Below are 14,731 nucleotides of genomic sequence, written 5' to 3' on the forward strand. Positions count from 1 at the left end.
GCACGTTTAGTTTTCCTCTGCTACATATCATGCATACTGCCACCACTCACAAGTTATGCTTTCCCTAGATGTCTCCAGCTAGTGCGGGAGAAGATATGATCCTCTGATGAACACTGCAAGCTGCCTTATACCGAGTCAGATATGATGTCAAATGATTGGCACAGTCATAAGGCAATACAAAAATCAGGAAAAAAACTGTGAAGCGTCACCTTTTCACAGTTTTTTCTGATTTTTGTATTGTTATACCGAGTCAGACCACTGGTCTGTCAATATCAGTGTTGTCTGCTCTGACTGGCAGCAGTTCTCCAGGGTCTCGGGTGAAGGTCTTTCATATCACCTACTGCCTGGTCCTTTTAACTGGAGATGCCAAGGATTGAACCTGGGACCTTCACCACTGAAAGCAGACTCTCCCACTGAGCCACAGCTCCTCCTCTATCCAAATCTACCTGGATAATGGCCCATATCTCCCTGTAAACAGATATCGCTCCAGTCCCATCATGACTTGCTTGGTGATTGCTTGACAGTACGTATGCCACCCTTCTGCATTACCTACCCACTTACTCCATTGCTGTCTCCTTTACCACCACCTTGATGCTAGTGAAGCTGATATGTTGGGTGCATATGACAAATGTGAGTCTGCCCTATACTGAATCAGGCCACTGGTCCATTAAGGTCAAGCACTGTTCACGTGGACTGGCAGCAGCTCTCCAGCATCTCAGGCAGAGATCTTTCACATCACCTACAGCATGATCCTTTTAACTGGAGATGCTGGGGATCAAACCTTCTGCATGCCAAGCAAGTGCTGTACCACTCAGCCATGGCTGAGAAGAAGAAAATTCAGAAGAGAGCCTTATCAATTTTATCTGTGCTGGTGAAACTGCACATTTTCATGGGAAAACCCTAGCAATTTCCTCAGCATAGAGGTCACTTCCAAGTTGGATCATTGTAACTCACTATACGTAGGGCTACCCTTGAGACTGACCCAGAAGCTCCAACTGGTACAAAATGTGGCTGCGTGGGTCCTTACAGGGACTCCACGGAGGGGACATATCCATCCAGTGCTGTGCAAGCTGCACTGCTGCCAGTGGAGCACTGGATCAGAGTCAAGGTTTTGGTGCTCACCTTTAAAGCCCTTAATGGTCGGGACCTATGTACTTTCGGGACCACCTCTCCTGATATGTCCCCCAAAGGGCATTGAGATCAACAGATAAGAATCTCCTGGTGATTCCTGGCCCCAAAGATATCTGGCTGGCCTCGACCAGGGCCAGGGCTTTCTCAGCCTTGGCCCCAGCTTGGTGGAACTCTCTGCTGAATGACATCTGTGCCCTGTCTGATCCATTAAAGTTCCGCAGAGCATTCAAGGCCAGAGATGTTCCGCCAGGCCTTTGGTTGAGGCCAGCGACGGTTCTCTTACATCTGCCCAGCACCGTCCCCTCCCACCCCTATGAAAATCTGAATGCTAGATATGCCATCTTGTTTTTTAAAGTGTTCAAATATTTATGCTGCATGTTTTAATATCGAATTCTTGTATTTTTAAACTAGTTTTAAACTGTTTTTAAAATTGTATTGAATTATTTTGTTGTAAACCGCCCTGAGCCCCACGTAAACAGGGAAGGGCGGTTAAGAAATCTAACGAAATAAATAAATACATTTTTGTCCCCTCCAAAATGGAATATATATTCCTGGTGCACACATTAATATTCCACACACACAAAATGAGGAATTCCCTTGATTTTGTCAGTGCCACTGTAGTCGAGGTGGGGGCAACAGAGAGAAATAACCAGGTGGTGGATGTCCACAGTCATGGAAAAACAGTAGGAACTGAGTAAGGGAGCTCTGCCTCTCTATTAATAGAGATACTTGTATACAAGGAGGAGAGGTTAAAGTGTGGAAGTTTCCCCAAATATGTATGACTCTTTGGGAGGACTAATAAAATATGTATGACTCTTTGGGAGGACTAATAGTGTGCTTCAGATGCAGAGGATTTTTTAAGGTTGACAAAAAAAATGCAAAAAGCCCAAAATTCAATCATTAATCAACTTGCTTTGCCTATCAATTTAAAGACACCTTTAAAGCTACGTATCTGTCTTTCACAAAGATACACCAGCTTTGGCAGAGGGTGCTGTATGTGGCATGAATTAAATGAGTAAAACCTGTACTAGAAGGATCAATGCTGGCAAGAGGGGCAGGGAGATGCAATTATTACTCAAAGCCTTTTCACAAAAGGACTAGCTCCATGTACCCACCCAAGACATGATAACAGATACATCAAGTACTTTATATTTTGAGGCTTTTAATCTGACATTCGTATATCATTTTGTTGTAAGCCGCCCTGAGCCCTACTTCTAGGGGAGGGTGGCCTAGCAAATCTAATTTAATAAATAAATAAATAAGGCATGTGAAATGCTTTGATCATTTGAAATATGATAAAGTATTATAATAAATAACCATTATAAAAATGGCAAACATATAGTTTTATTAAAATTCCACATAGCTAGAACAGAAATCGTCAGTATTTGCAGTTATTATAATTTTCACACCAAATGTTTCTGAAGACTGGGAGAGCCACATATACAATAATAGGCAGAGAGGCTGGTAAAGATACTGAGATCCCAGCAAGATGCTTCACAGCTTTTTGAGCTGGCAGGCAATCAAACAAACTTCAAACAGGAAATTCTTCAGTATTCAAACCAAATGATGCATAAGCACGTGACAACAGATGTGGCTAAACTACTGACATGTAAACACGATGGTATGACATTAAATGTTTTATTTCTTTTCAGGTTTCAAAGGCCTGGAAGGATAAGAAAATATTAAACATACACACAAACACACACACACACACACAAACTTGTTTCTATTAGAGCCTGGGATGATCTGGATGAATGGAGGGGAACACATAAAGCGGAACACATAAAGCTATTGTGCAGCAAGCCAAGATTATTGATCTATCAAGGTCAGTATGATCTAGTGACTGACAGCAACCCTCTAGCATCACCTAATACCTGATCCTTCTAACTGGAAATGCCAGGGGATTGAATCAGAGATCTTCTATAGGACAAGTGGATGCTCTGAACCACACCCCCACCTCTAAAAAAAAAGATGGCTATGGGAGATGAGACAAGCATTTGCTTTACAAATCATTACACAGTGGATGGAGAACTTTTACTTCACATTGTCAGTCCTGAACCTAGTCTCAGTCAGCTTTGCTGGGTGGCTCCATTCTAATATTACGAGAGGAAGAAAAAAAGAGGTACATTCTGCTTCAGTCTTGCCTGATACACACAAGCAAATGGAAACTCTACCCTCTGCATGTAATCCTTGAAAGCCAGCATGGCACAGTGTTTATAAGTGTTGATTTACGACTGGGGAGACCCAGGTTCAAATCCCCATTTGCCATGAAATTTACTGGGCCACCTGGGCCAGTCATTCTCTTTTAGCCTAACCTACTTCCCATGGGTTGTTGTGGGGATAAATTGGAGGGGGGGGGAAACCATATACAGTGCCCTGAGCTCCTTGGAGGAAGGGTAGGATAAAAAGGTACACGATGAATCGATTGTAACAAGCCGCAAAATCTGAAATTAGGAAATGTGTGGGTCTTTTTGACAGCCCTTGTCTAATTTCATCTGGCTCTTGCAGTGTAAATCTAGAAAAAGTCCAGAAGTGTATTCTTTGGTGTTACCTACTGTTGGTATGGCAATAATAGATGGGGTGTGTGTGTAGATTTGTAGTAGTTCAGTTTTTGCTCTCATACGTCCTATCAAACCATTTCCACCTGCTTTTCAAACATTAGAGGACCAAAAGGATTCCACAGAAGAAGGCTGCCAGATTCTTTGGTTGGAATTGACTAGGCTCAGTAATTAACTTGGCAACACTCCAAAGACCAACATCTAAGTACATCTCACCTTGCTATTCCATGAGCATAAGAGAGGGCAAATCATAAGATCCAGAAAGTTCCCTTAAACAGCACTTGGGAGTTTTTCAAAGTAAAGTGGGACTTTGGAAGATGATGAAGATTGGGGGGAGCTAGCTTACTGGAAGAGTAAAAATGTGGGTGGCCGGTGCATCTATAGACTGCAAGCTTTGGAGAGACAGAAGCCATAAAGTCACTTACTTTATTGCCCCCTCAGAGGAAAGCAAGGAGAAGGAACTGAAAATGAAATGGGAGACAGAGGAGAATGCTGGGAAGGCAAGAGATGTGGAAGGAGGTGGCAGGAACAGCACGACGATACATGCACCAAAAGATGCTCGGAGCACGATCACTTAATATGGGGGGGGGGAGTGGGGAAATAGGAAAAGATGGCTGCAGAAAAGAGAGCTACAGATTCATGGGACAGTCTGGCTGAGACACCCAGAGGCCCGAGGGATGGGGAGGAGGTCGGGCAGCTGCTCTGAGGCCAGGGATGCTGGGATGGCTGCATCATGGAAAGGGGACTGGGCTGGAGCCAAATGCCTGTGGACAGGAGGAAGGGATGACGCAGGCGGGGGGCGTCCTGAGAGCAATGCACCGATGGAGAGAGGCAGGCGGGCGGGGAGGAGGGATGCTCGGGAGGCGGCCGGGGAGGAGGGAGAGAGAGGGCGGGCGGCGGAGGGAGAGATGATGCATGGATGGAGTCACGGATGGATGGCCGAATGGAGGTAGGCAGGCAGGCAGGCAGGCAGGCAGGCGTCCCGCCTCCTCGGTGTCCTGCTCTCCCAGGAACGCGTCTTCCTCCTTCCTGGAGCGCAGGCAACTCTCGGCCGCGTTAACGCTGCCCCCCCCCGCCGCCGCCGCCGCCGCCGCCGCCTCCTCCTCGGGCAAGCGGGGAAAGCTGGTGATGCTCATGTAGTCCACGGGCGAATAGGCGCCCAGGCTGCTCTGCTGACTCGCCTCCTTCTCGGCTGCCCCTGCCGCCGCCGCCGCCGCCATCCTGCCGGTGCCTCTCTGCCCAGGCTGGATCCTGCTCCGGAAGTGACTGAACAGCCCGGGCTGGAGGGGAGCCGGCGCAGGTGCCCGGGGAAGGACTTGCCACGGCGATGGCAGGCTGCGGCCGGTAGAGGGCTAGTGGGCGGGTCTTGTAGCCCAGGAACCGCCCTCCCGGGTCGTGAGCGCATCCAGACGACCCGAGTAGCCAGCGGGGAACGGCCTCCCGCGTGCAAGGGATGAGGAATGAGGCGGCGGCGCTGTCGACTGCTGGTGGAGGATCTCATTGTGGAATGAGCCACTCTTTTGAAAATGTTCCCCGCAAACTGGTCTCTCGGAGACCCGAGTTGTAATCCCCACTGGTACTTATAGAAGTTTGCTTGGGTGATCATGGCCAGTCACACTCTCTCATCCTAACCTACCTCATGGGGTTGTTGTGAGGATAAAATGCAGGAGAGGAGAATGGTGTAAGCCACTTTGGGTCCATACTGGGGAGAATGACGGGGTATAAATGAAATAAATGAATTAAACAGAAGACCAGCAGCTCCAGCCAAGAAAAGATTTGCACGTTTTCTATTGTGCTGGAATCCTGAGCCTGCAGTCAGAGCTCTGCTATCCTGTGTGAACCAACCAGACCTTACACTTGAGGGGGGAAGATTAAATACATTTTAATCTATTATTCTATTTAACTTGTGCTTCCCTTTGAATTATAAGATAATTTATGTGTGGGAGTTAATTTTAATTATTTCTCTTACCCATTTTGTTTGCTGAGAGTTGTGCTGGTCTATAAAGACTGACCAACCGTTCTACCTTCTCAGTGCTTTGCCAGAACATTGCAACTCCCTGTGTTGAATGCATAGACCAGGCCTTATTTGTGAGGTATAATCATGGGATTCATGACACATCTGTGTGGTAACAGCCAGCTACCTGAAGGTGGGGGCATACAGAAAAGGCCTCTAAAGATTAGTTTAACCGTCAAGCAGGATCCAGTATTAAATTACTAGAATATAGGACAAAAGGACTGTGTTCAGTTCATTCCGGGTCCCGTAAGCACTGAAGAAGCAGATAATACATTCGTTCTTAGTCATGGTATGTAGTTACTAATATATATGGTGAGAACATCTTGTACCCTGGGTTTGTTTACTGTTATGTAACACACCTTCAAAACATTTAAAAATTATTCAGTATGTTGTAATTTGCAGCATATTGTTGTCATCTTTATGTCTTTGTTCAAGTTTCTGGCTTGACCCAGCCAAACGGCATAGGAGCATTATACAATAGGTTAAATATTAGGTGTTCAGTTAAACCCAGCTAAACCAATAAAATATTATCTAAAGGTAAAATCCCAGAATCATCCTGGCCTTTATTCGCCATCACAGTTAAAAGATTTCACAAGGATTCCAGGAAAAGGTCCTGGGATTGGATAGGCTCTCTGGCCTTTAAATTGTCTGCATCAGTAGTTCCCAGACTTTTAAAGTGGAGCCCATTTTGAAACTTGTTCCACCTTTGGGGGCCCACTTCAAAAACAACTGTATGCTGCTTTGGCCCTCACTGACATGAAACTGGTTAAGAATGAATCATTTATGTTCTATTTTTAATTTTTAAGGTTTATAAATGGTATGGAGCAACACTGATCAACAGGCTATATAAAAATGTCATGGCCATTTTGCATGGTATGCAGAGGTAAAACCCAAATTTGCCAATGAATTTACGGGAACTACAGCCAAGATCACCTTCCTAATTAGTGTGCTGTCGAATGCCTACATTTACAAAGATATGAATGCAAATCTCACTTTATTTTTTTAGGTACACACTTAAAATATTAGGTGTACTCCTAAAAATATAACGTGTGATATGACTTCCGCTGCCTGAGCAGAAGAAATGGGGGAGGGGGGGTCGTACCAATAAAAAATTCAAATTACTTTCCCCATGTTTCTCCCTCACAGCCTGAACAGTCCAGCTTAACCTGAGGTGGTCAGAAATTGGCAGGGTCAGCCATATTTAGTACTGGTGTGGCAAAGCACCAAGGAAGACGGGGGTTGCTGTGCAGAAGAAGGCACTGACAAACCACCTCTGCTTGTCTCTTGCCTAGAACACCCTGTGGATGGGGTCACTATGAGTCAGTTCCGACCTAAGGACATTTTGTGACTTGAAGTCACATTTTTCTTCTTGCTCCTCCCTCTTCTATCCTTTTCCCTCCACTGGGAGGGGCAGGCCCAGAAACCCTTCTCTCTGAGCTCACATTGTTCATCCTCCTGTCTCCTGGTCTCACAACCAGTGTTCCCCCTAAGCTGAGTTAGTGTGAGCTGGCTCACAGTTTTTTAGCCTCTAGCTCACACATTTTTTTCTTAGCTCAGGAAGGATGGCTCCATAGCAAACTAATTCATGCAGCAGCCAAATCATTTGCTCACAACTTTAATGCTGGTAGCTCACGAAGTAGAATTTTCGCTCACAAGACTCCAAAGCTTAGAGGGAACATTGCTCACAACCCACCTGCAAGAGGGTTGCAACCAGTGTTTCCTCTAAGCTGAGTCAGTGTGAGCTAGCTCAGTTTTTTAGCCTCCGGCTCACACATTTTTGTCTCCGCTCAGGAAGGAGGGCTCCAGAGCAAACTAATGTATGCAGTAGCCAAATTGCTCGCTCACAACTTTAATGCCAGGCGCTCACCAAGTTGTATGTTTGCTCACAAGGCCCCAGAGCTTAGAGGGAGCATTGGTTGCAACCTATAGTTTGAGAACCACTGAGCCATGTGATTATTTCCAAAAGAAATGTTGCAACCTGGCATCTTTGGGTAACACATGGAGTTGCGTAAATCTTTCCCATGTGCCACTGTGGGAGCAATGGACATAAGGAGCTGCTTTATGTTGAGTCAAACGAAGGGTCTGTCTAGCGCTTTGACCAGCAGCAGCAGCTGTCCAGGGTCTCTGGCAGAGAGGAGTCTGAAAAGTACTGGGTTCGATGCATGGAGAGGTGGACTACGACATGCTGACAAGTCACATTTATTCAGTGCAACACAAGACAAAGAACTGGCCAGCAAGGGCCAATTATATACACCCACCCTAGACACACCCACAGTCCTACTGGAGGGTTTGAATCTCCCCCCAAGTTCCTATTGGTGTACTAAAAGGTGGACTAGGATCCTTGGCCCCTATTGTGTTAGAAGCCAAGCTAGGGGACTCCGGACGTAGACCTCTAGTGTCGGTCCACGGACACAACAGAGTCCTTCCCATCAGCTGCTACCCAAGACCCTTTCCGCTGGAGCTGGTACATATTAAATGGGAGACCTTTTGCATGTGAGGCATGTGCTCTACTACTGAACCAAATCCCCTCTCATATGGCCTGGGGGAGCTCCTATATGTGTGGGTAGAGCATTTGCCTGAAGCCTGAGAATGGCAGGGGGCTGCTGCTACATCTGCCCTTTTCTGGCTTGACCCAGCCAAACAGCACAGGAGCATGATACAATAGGTTAAATATTAGGTGTTCAGTTAAACCCAGCTAAACCAATAAAATATAACCTAAAGGTAAAATCCCAGAATCATCCTGGCCCTTATTCGCCATCCCAGTTAAAAGATGGTCCTTGCTCAGACCATCTCTGTTCTGCCACCCCACCCCACTCCAGTATCAACGGAACAATGATCTGAAGTAAAGAAAATTACTGGCCCAAGGTCATTCATTACTGTGGGTCTCAGACCCAGGGCTCCTAGTCGGGCATTCAACACTACACTGGCTTTCTAAAGAATGCCTAATGTTTAATTGTTAACAAGGAGAGGCCATAATTTAAACTGGACAAGGGACAAGCACAATTAACTCCTCACAGTGACTCAGTCCCACACAAGCCAAGACCCTCAATGTTCTCAGTGCGAACAACATCTGCTGTGGTTTTGGAAGAGCTCTCCCTTTATTCTCCTGAACCACCCACCCTCATTTGCCTACATTTTGCCTAACACCTTAGAAACATAAGGGGAGACCTCTAACAGAACCTCTCTGTGTTCATACAGAGGTGGGTTAAAGAGTCGCTCACCTGTGTGTCTCAGCTTTCTGCTATTTTTATCCCACCCTTCCTCCAAGGATCTCAAGGCGGTGCACATGGTTCCTTTTATTCTCATAGCAACCTTGTCAACTAGGTTAGGTTGAGAGAAAGTCATTGGCTCAAGGTCACCCGCTGAATTTCATGGCAGAGTAAGCATTTGAACCTGGGTCTCGCCCAGTCCTAGTAGGTCTCACTAACCACAGTGTTTGGGATAATGGGTTGTTGGAATCAGGCATGGCCCTGGGGTCCTAACAGGAAATCCCTGAATTAGAATGGGTCCCCGAGCTGACAGTTAGCTCTCTCTAGGTCTGCTCGGTTAAAGAGCTTGTAAGTGATAACCTTGATTAATTTGGGTGAAATTTGACTTGATAAGGAACATGGAGCTGCCACTGTCCCCCCTCCAGCCAATTATGTGAGATGGGAAAACACACAATGCAGTGACATCACATCCCACATTGTGTCATGCTATTTGATAGCTCTGTGCTTCTTGTAATATCTTGTTCAACCTTTAAATGGGATTAATTTGCTATGGCAAGTAACTCTGCCCCAAATTCCCCATTCCAAGTGACCTCATTAAAAACTATCTACCTAATGTACAGGCTATTGTATACGTATCCAAGAAACTATAAAGAAACACGAAACACAATGAATTAGACTATTGTAAACAATAATTAACTTTTTCGGTACAGCGCACATATTTTTCTACTGAAACAGTTGGGCTTTATTGTATGGTTATTATGTCATAATTAGTTCAGTGAAGCCACATCCCATGTCAAGATAGCTTAGGAGTTGCCTGTTACTCATAACTTTGTCTTTGCAAATATGGTGTTTTCAAAAGGCAGAGCTGAAGTGTCTCTGATTTTTTTTCCCCAATGCAGACTTTTGAAATGAGGATTAGATTACTCAGAAGAGAAAAGGGTCAGGCATCTAGGTCAAATGGAAAGCAGGGGACAGAGGAATTCTGTTTCTGCTGTATCTGATAGAACCTGTGAAACTGATTATTGCCAACAAAAGCCCATTCCAGAATAAAGGGCACCCCAGTCCTATGTTGCCACTTGCGGCTGCTGTGGTGTAAGCACTGCACTAACTAAAAAAAGAAATTTCTATATGCCACATACCTAATAACTATAGACATGTATCCAGCCTCCCATTTCTAGCACAGAGTTGTAGTTAAACAACTCAAGAACAGAACAGTATATTACATACAACTAACAGTGTAATAAGAGTGGTCCACAAAATTAGAGAACAACACTTAACACACACAAAGTGACAGTAGAATGAGAACTGTCTAGGAATTCACAGATACTAAATTACAACCTTAATCCCTTTATAACCCCCCCCCATCAATTAAAAACATTTGTTTTTTTTACACATTGTCTAGAATGATGGGAACATGGGAGACTTTCTGACCAAACAAGTCATCCACCATGATAGAGAGTAATGGGGTACAAACAGCTTTCAATCTCACCCATTTTCAGGGTTGCACCTTCAAAAGACTGCTGAGATAAGCAAAGCAGAGCACAGTGGGAGGTGCAGTCCTGCAGATGTGTGGGTGGTAGACCATGAAGTGCTTTGTACATGATAAAAAGTACTTTGAATCTATAACTACTGGAGTGACTGCAGAACAGGTGTCATACTCTGCATAGCCCCTGATAATGATCAAGTTGTAGCATTCTGTACCAGGTGGAGTTTCTGAATTGTCCTCAATGGCCGACCTATTGAAAGTGAGATCCGATAGTCTAGCCTCAATGTTACCATGGCATTGATCCATGTTAAGATAGGGAGCTACCCTCTGGGCTAAAAGAAAATGGAAGAGAAGTAGTAAACCAATGTCTGAAGGCAATAAAGGACCGGATGAGGGTTAATAAACTGAAACTTGATCCAGACAAGATCAATGTGTACGTGGTGGGCAATAAGGGCATTTTGGAAACTAAAATTCCACCTATTCTAGATAAGGAGATCCTAGGGAAGAAGTTGCAAAAATGACAGTGCGTAACACAGCATTTTACAAAGCATCTTTAAAATGGCTAAACAGGGACAACATAGGAAAAGTGATTTCACAGATAATAGAAAATAGGGACTTTTCCTGCTAAATAGGGACGGTTGCATTCAACAGCACTGTTCCAATCATTCTAGGATGTGATTATGTACTCCAGGGGCTGGCACATATGAACATCTTGGAAAGCAACATGAGGAACCTCCTTCTTTTGTGCCAAGATTGAACACCCCCTTTCCTGCAACCAGAGTGTTATAATGGAGCTCCACCGGGGCTAGGTTTGCAGAAGAAGGTCATTTCTGCTTGCACCTTTAAAAACATGAGGGGGGGGGGGAGTCACACAGGCTGTCTACTGAATGTATGATGTAAATGATCAGCAGTTCTACTTTAAAGATCGCATGGGGCTCATTTCCAAGGGTATGGTCAGGAGTAAGATGTACCAATGTTGTCTTTATTTTTAAAACCCTCCCTGGAGGCTGGCCTGCCCCAGAAGAAGCAGGGCACGCCCTTGGAGCTATTTATAAAAACAGAAACCCAAGCTCTTGCCAGTAACCGCCAAAACAGAAATCAGATCCTTTCCCAGAACAGGTATGCAAAGTTCTGCTTTGTAAGGTTATGGGATGGCAGTAGGACAGAAAGAAGTAGTAGGAAGCTTGGGAAACCTGGCCTGTTTGGGTATAAGCTGAGCACGGTATTGTCACTGTACACGAGTTGAATTTCAGATGAGCTATATCATTATTTGAAGAATATAATGTTCCCCCTCCCCCAAGTCTGAACTGGGAATAAGTTGCAATTCCTGCATTATGTATTTGTTCATGGCATTTGATTGGCAAATTTAGGGTTTGGGAGGGGGGGCTACACTGTGATGGCTTTCTGAACTACTGCTTTTTAAGATATTCAAACAGATGTAACTGTCTTTCTTTCCTCCCATGTGAGGTTTTAAAAGCACAGAATTATAAAGCCAGATGTAATGAGAAGATTTTCATTTAAAACACCCCAACATTTTCTCATCTTCTTTAGCTTTAAATGCCCCTAGCATGCCTGTCTTAAAAGTCTAGTCCAAAAGTTAGGGATGAATTGACCCAGATAAGTGTATGTGTGTGTGGAGGGGCAGGGGGATTGGTAAAACTTGCTTTTCTGTTTTCTACAACTCAGTACATTCCTCAGACTTAACAAGGTATTTATACCCTTCTCACATCTCCCCCCCCCTTTTTTTTTGTAAATTAAAGTGTGTATTCTGAAGATGCTGGAGTAATTTTTACCCCAGCAAGGGAAATGGAAACTAGCAGCTAAGGTGAAACTGCCAAACTTATATTACCATATTTTCTTGTATTTTATCATTGTTGCATTTGCGAGTGTTCTAGTCCTTTACGGCCAAAGGGAAATATTTAATAAAAGATGGTTGTTGTTTTTCCTTCAGCAAACAATGAGATGGTCACAGTCCAGAGAACTTTCAATGTATGAATCATACAACTGTGATGAAGAAGCATTCACAATTATTTATCTAAAGATGTTATACAAAACATTAATTTCTGAATTTGATTATTACAAGAATTAATACAATAGAACAGAAGCGAAATTGGTGCTGCCGTTTCGACAATGTGTCTTCTTCTGACTAAAAATTGTGCCTTTATAAATAATTCAAAATTATGTACAATCAATAAAAAATCAGTGGTAATAATACATCATCTAATTTTGATAATTGAAAACATTTTCTTACAGTCAATGCGAAGTCGAAACGGCAGCACCAATCCGGAGACCACCGTCCCGCCTTTTCGCTTCTGTTCTATTGTATTAATTCTTGTAATAATCACATTCAGAAATTAATGTTTTGTATAACATCTTTAGATAAATAATTGTGAATTCTTCTTCATCACAGTTGTATGATTCATACACTGTATGCTGTTTTTCCTTGGCAGATGGTGGAATGCTCATAAAACCTTATTGGGGCAGCATTTTCTGTTACATGCCTTGGGGTCTCCTTGACTCACACACTAGAATAATAATAACATAGACTTTTGTTCAGGCAAGGCAAAGGCTAAACATCTATATAGATGAGCTTCAAATTGTGCACAAAATAGTACATAATAATATTAGTTATGTAGTGCAAAGTGCCTGCAGTAGATCTGTACAGTGTAGTCTTGTTTTGATGCCATGGCAATCAATGGAGGGGGAACTCTACGGCATTCTACCTTGCTGAGGTCTTTCCCCTCCCTAAACCCTGACTTCCCAAGGCTCCACCCCCCAAATCTCCAGGAATTTCCCAGCCCAGAGTTGGTAACCCTAATGGGTCCTCCTGTCCTGACTCTCCAGATCACTTGTTTGTCTGGCCCTTAGGGAAGCAGCTTACCCTATACACAATGGGTCAGAATGTATGAATCTGGTGTGGTCTTCCTGGAGCAGAAGGAGCCTTGCTCTCTGATGGAAGAGGCGTATTCTGCTGGAGGAAGCCTCTGTACACCAGAGAAAGGCTGTGCTTCTAGTGAACAGACTAATAAAATTAAACTCAGAAAGCCATTTTGATATAGCGGTTAAGAGTGGCAGACTCTAATCTGAAGAGCCGCATTTGATTCCCCACTTCTCCTCTACACGCAGCCAGCTGGATGACCTTGGGACAGTCACAGTTTTCTCAAGAGCAGTTCTGTCAGAGCTCTCCCAGCCCTATTTACTTCACAGGGTGTCTGTTGTATGGAGAGGAAGTGAAGGAGATTGCAAGCTGCTCTGAGACTACGAATGAACAGCGGGGTATAAATCCAGCTCTTCTTCTTCTAAAAGTATGAGACAGGAGCTGGAACCTTGCAATTCAATATATGATATTGACTCTCCACTTCTCAATACATCAAAGATACTGTTCTAATTTACAGATTCGTTTTGTGGATTACTGAGATAAAGTACATGGGATGCTTTGAGCAACAGGAAAAGTGCTATATAAATGCTAATGCTTGGGTGCTGTGAACAAGTTCCATGCATGCTAGTCTTGCTGTGGAGCACACTTCCTCTTCTGCTAACACTTCTGTTTGCACAAGGGTCCATTCCATAAGGAGAAAAGAAGTGTGATCTACAGTACAGAACTCCCTCATAGGATCCAAGCCTGAATTGTTACAACATTTCCATACAACCCCTATCAATTATATGTAGATTTAGGAGTTTCCGGTTTGTGTATCAGCGATGGCGGTCGTTCTCCCCGGATCTCGGGGGAGCGGCCCGCACACCAGCGGTATGGAGGGGTGCTACCTCAAGTAGCACTCACACGGAGCCTTTGCGATAGGCTCCAGGCCAGAGGGCTTTTGAGGGGCAGCCTCTTCGACGGCTCAATGCCGGAGAATTGAGGCTTCCCTCCGCCCTGACGGTCCTGCCGCTGTGTGGCCCTCGGGCACAAGCTGATTCGACAGGAACAAGCGCTGGAGATTGAGCGGAATTTCAATTACTGCTAGCGAGGTCAGAGAAATGACCGAAAATGAACGTGAGTTCAAAATAAATGGAATATTTCAAAAGCGAATTACCCCCTGTGGGAAAAGTGGAGCGCAAAGAGGGATGCCTCTTATGCGAATGGACAGATAAGCGTAATGAAGGGGCAGGGGGGGAAACAAGTAGCGATTTTGTTTTGAGAGACTTACTTGAGCTCTGACATTGAGGCAACGATTTTTTGAGTCCGTGAGAAGCGGTTTGGAATTGTAAAAAATCGTATAAAATGGCGGCTTCGCAAAGAAAGTTTAAAACAAAACTGGCGGGTAGTCAGAGTCCAAAACTGGAAGAGAGAGCAGACGTCATGAAAATGTTAGCAGATATGCTCAATCCGGTG

The 14,731-nt window shown here is 44.5% G+C and overlaps 2 protein-coding genes across 2 annotated transcripts in view; one reads left to right on the forward strand and one right to left on the reverse strand.

The window, feature by feature from the left end:
• The window catches only part of GGT7 (gamma-glutamyltransferase 7), a 48,430-nt gene extending 43,590 nt beyond the window's left edge, over positions 1-4,840 (reverse strand). Inside the window, exon 1 of the mRNA XM_015413400.1 lies at positions 4,683-4,840. Coding sequence (XP_015268886.1) covers positions 4,683-4,825 — 143 coding nt within the window. The 5' untranslated portion in view covers positions 4,826-4,840. The remainder of the gene's footprint in view (positions 1-4,682) is intronic.
• A 6,653-nt stretch (positions 4,841-11,493) lies between these two features.
• Positions 11,494-14,731, forward strand: part of LOC107112272 (ubiquitin carboxyl-terminal hydrolase CYLD-like) — a 21,110-nt gene continuing 17,872 nt past the window's right edge. Inside the window, exon 1 of the mRNA XM_015413397.1 lies at positions 11,494-11,517. The gene's annotated coding sequence lies outside the window, so the exon portion shown is untranslated. The remainder of the gene's footprint in view (positions 11,518-14,731) is intronic.

This window comes from Gekko japonicus, unplaced genomic scaffold, assembly GCF_001447785.1.
Source record: "Gekko japonicus isolate JY-2015 unplaced genomic scaffold, Gekko_japonicus_V1.1 scaffold79, whole genome shotgun sequence".
Lineage (NCBI taxonomy): Eukaryota > Metazoa > Chordata > Lepidosauria > Squamata > Gekkonidae > Gekko > Gekko japonicus.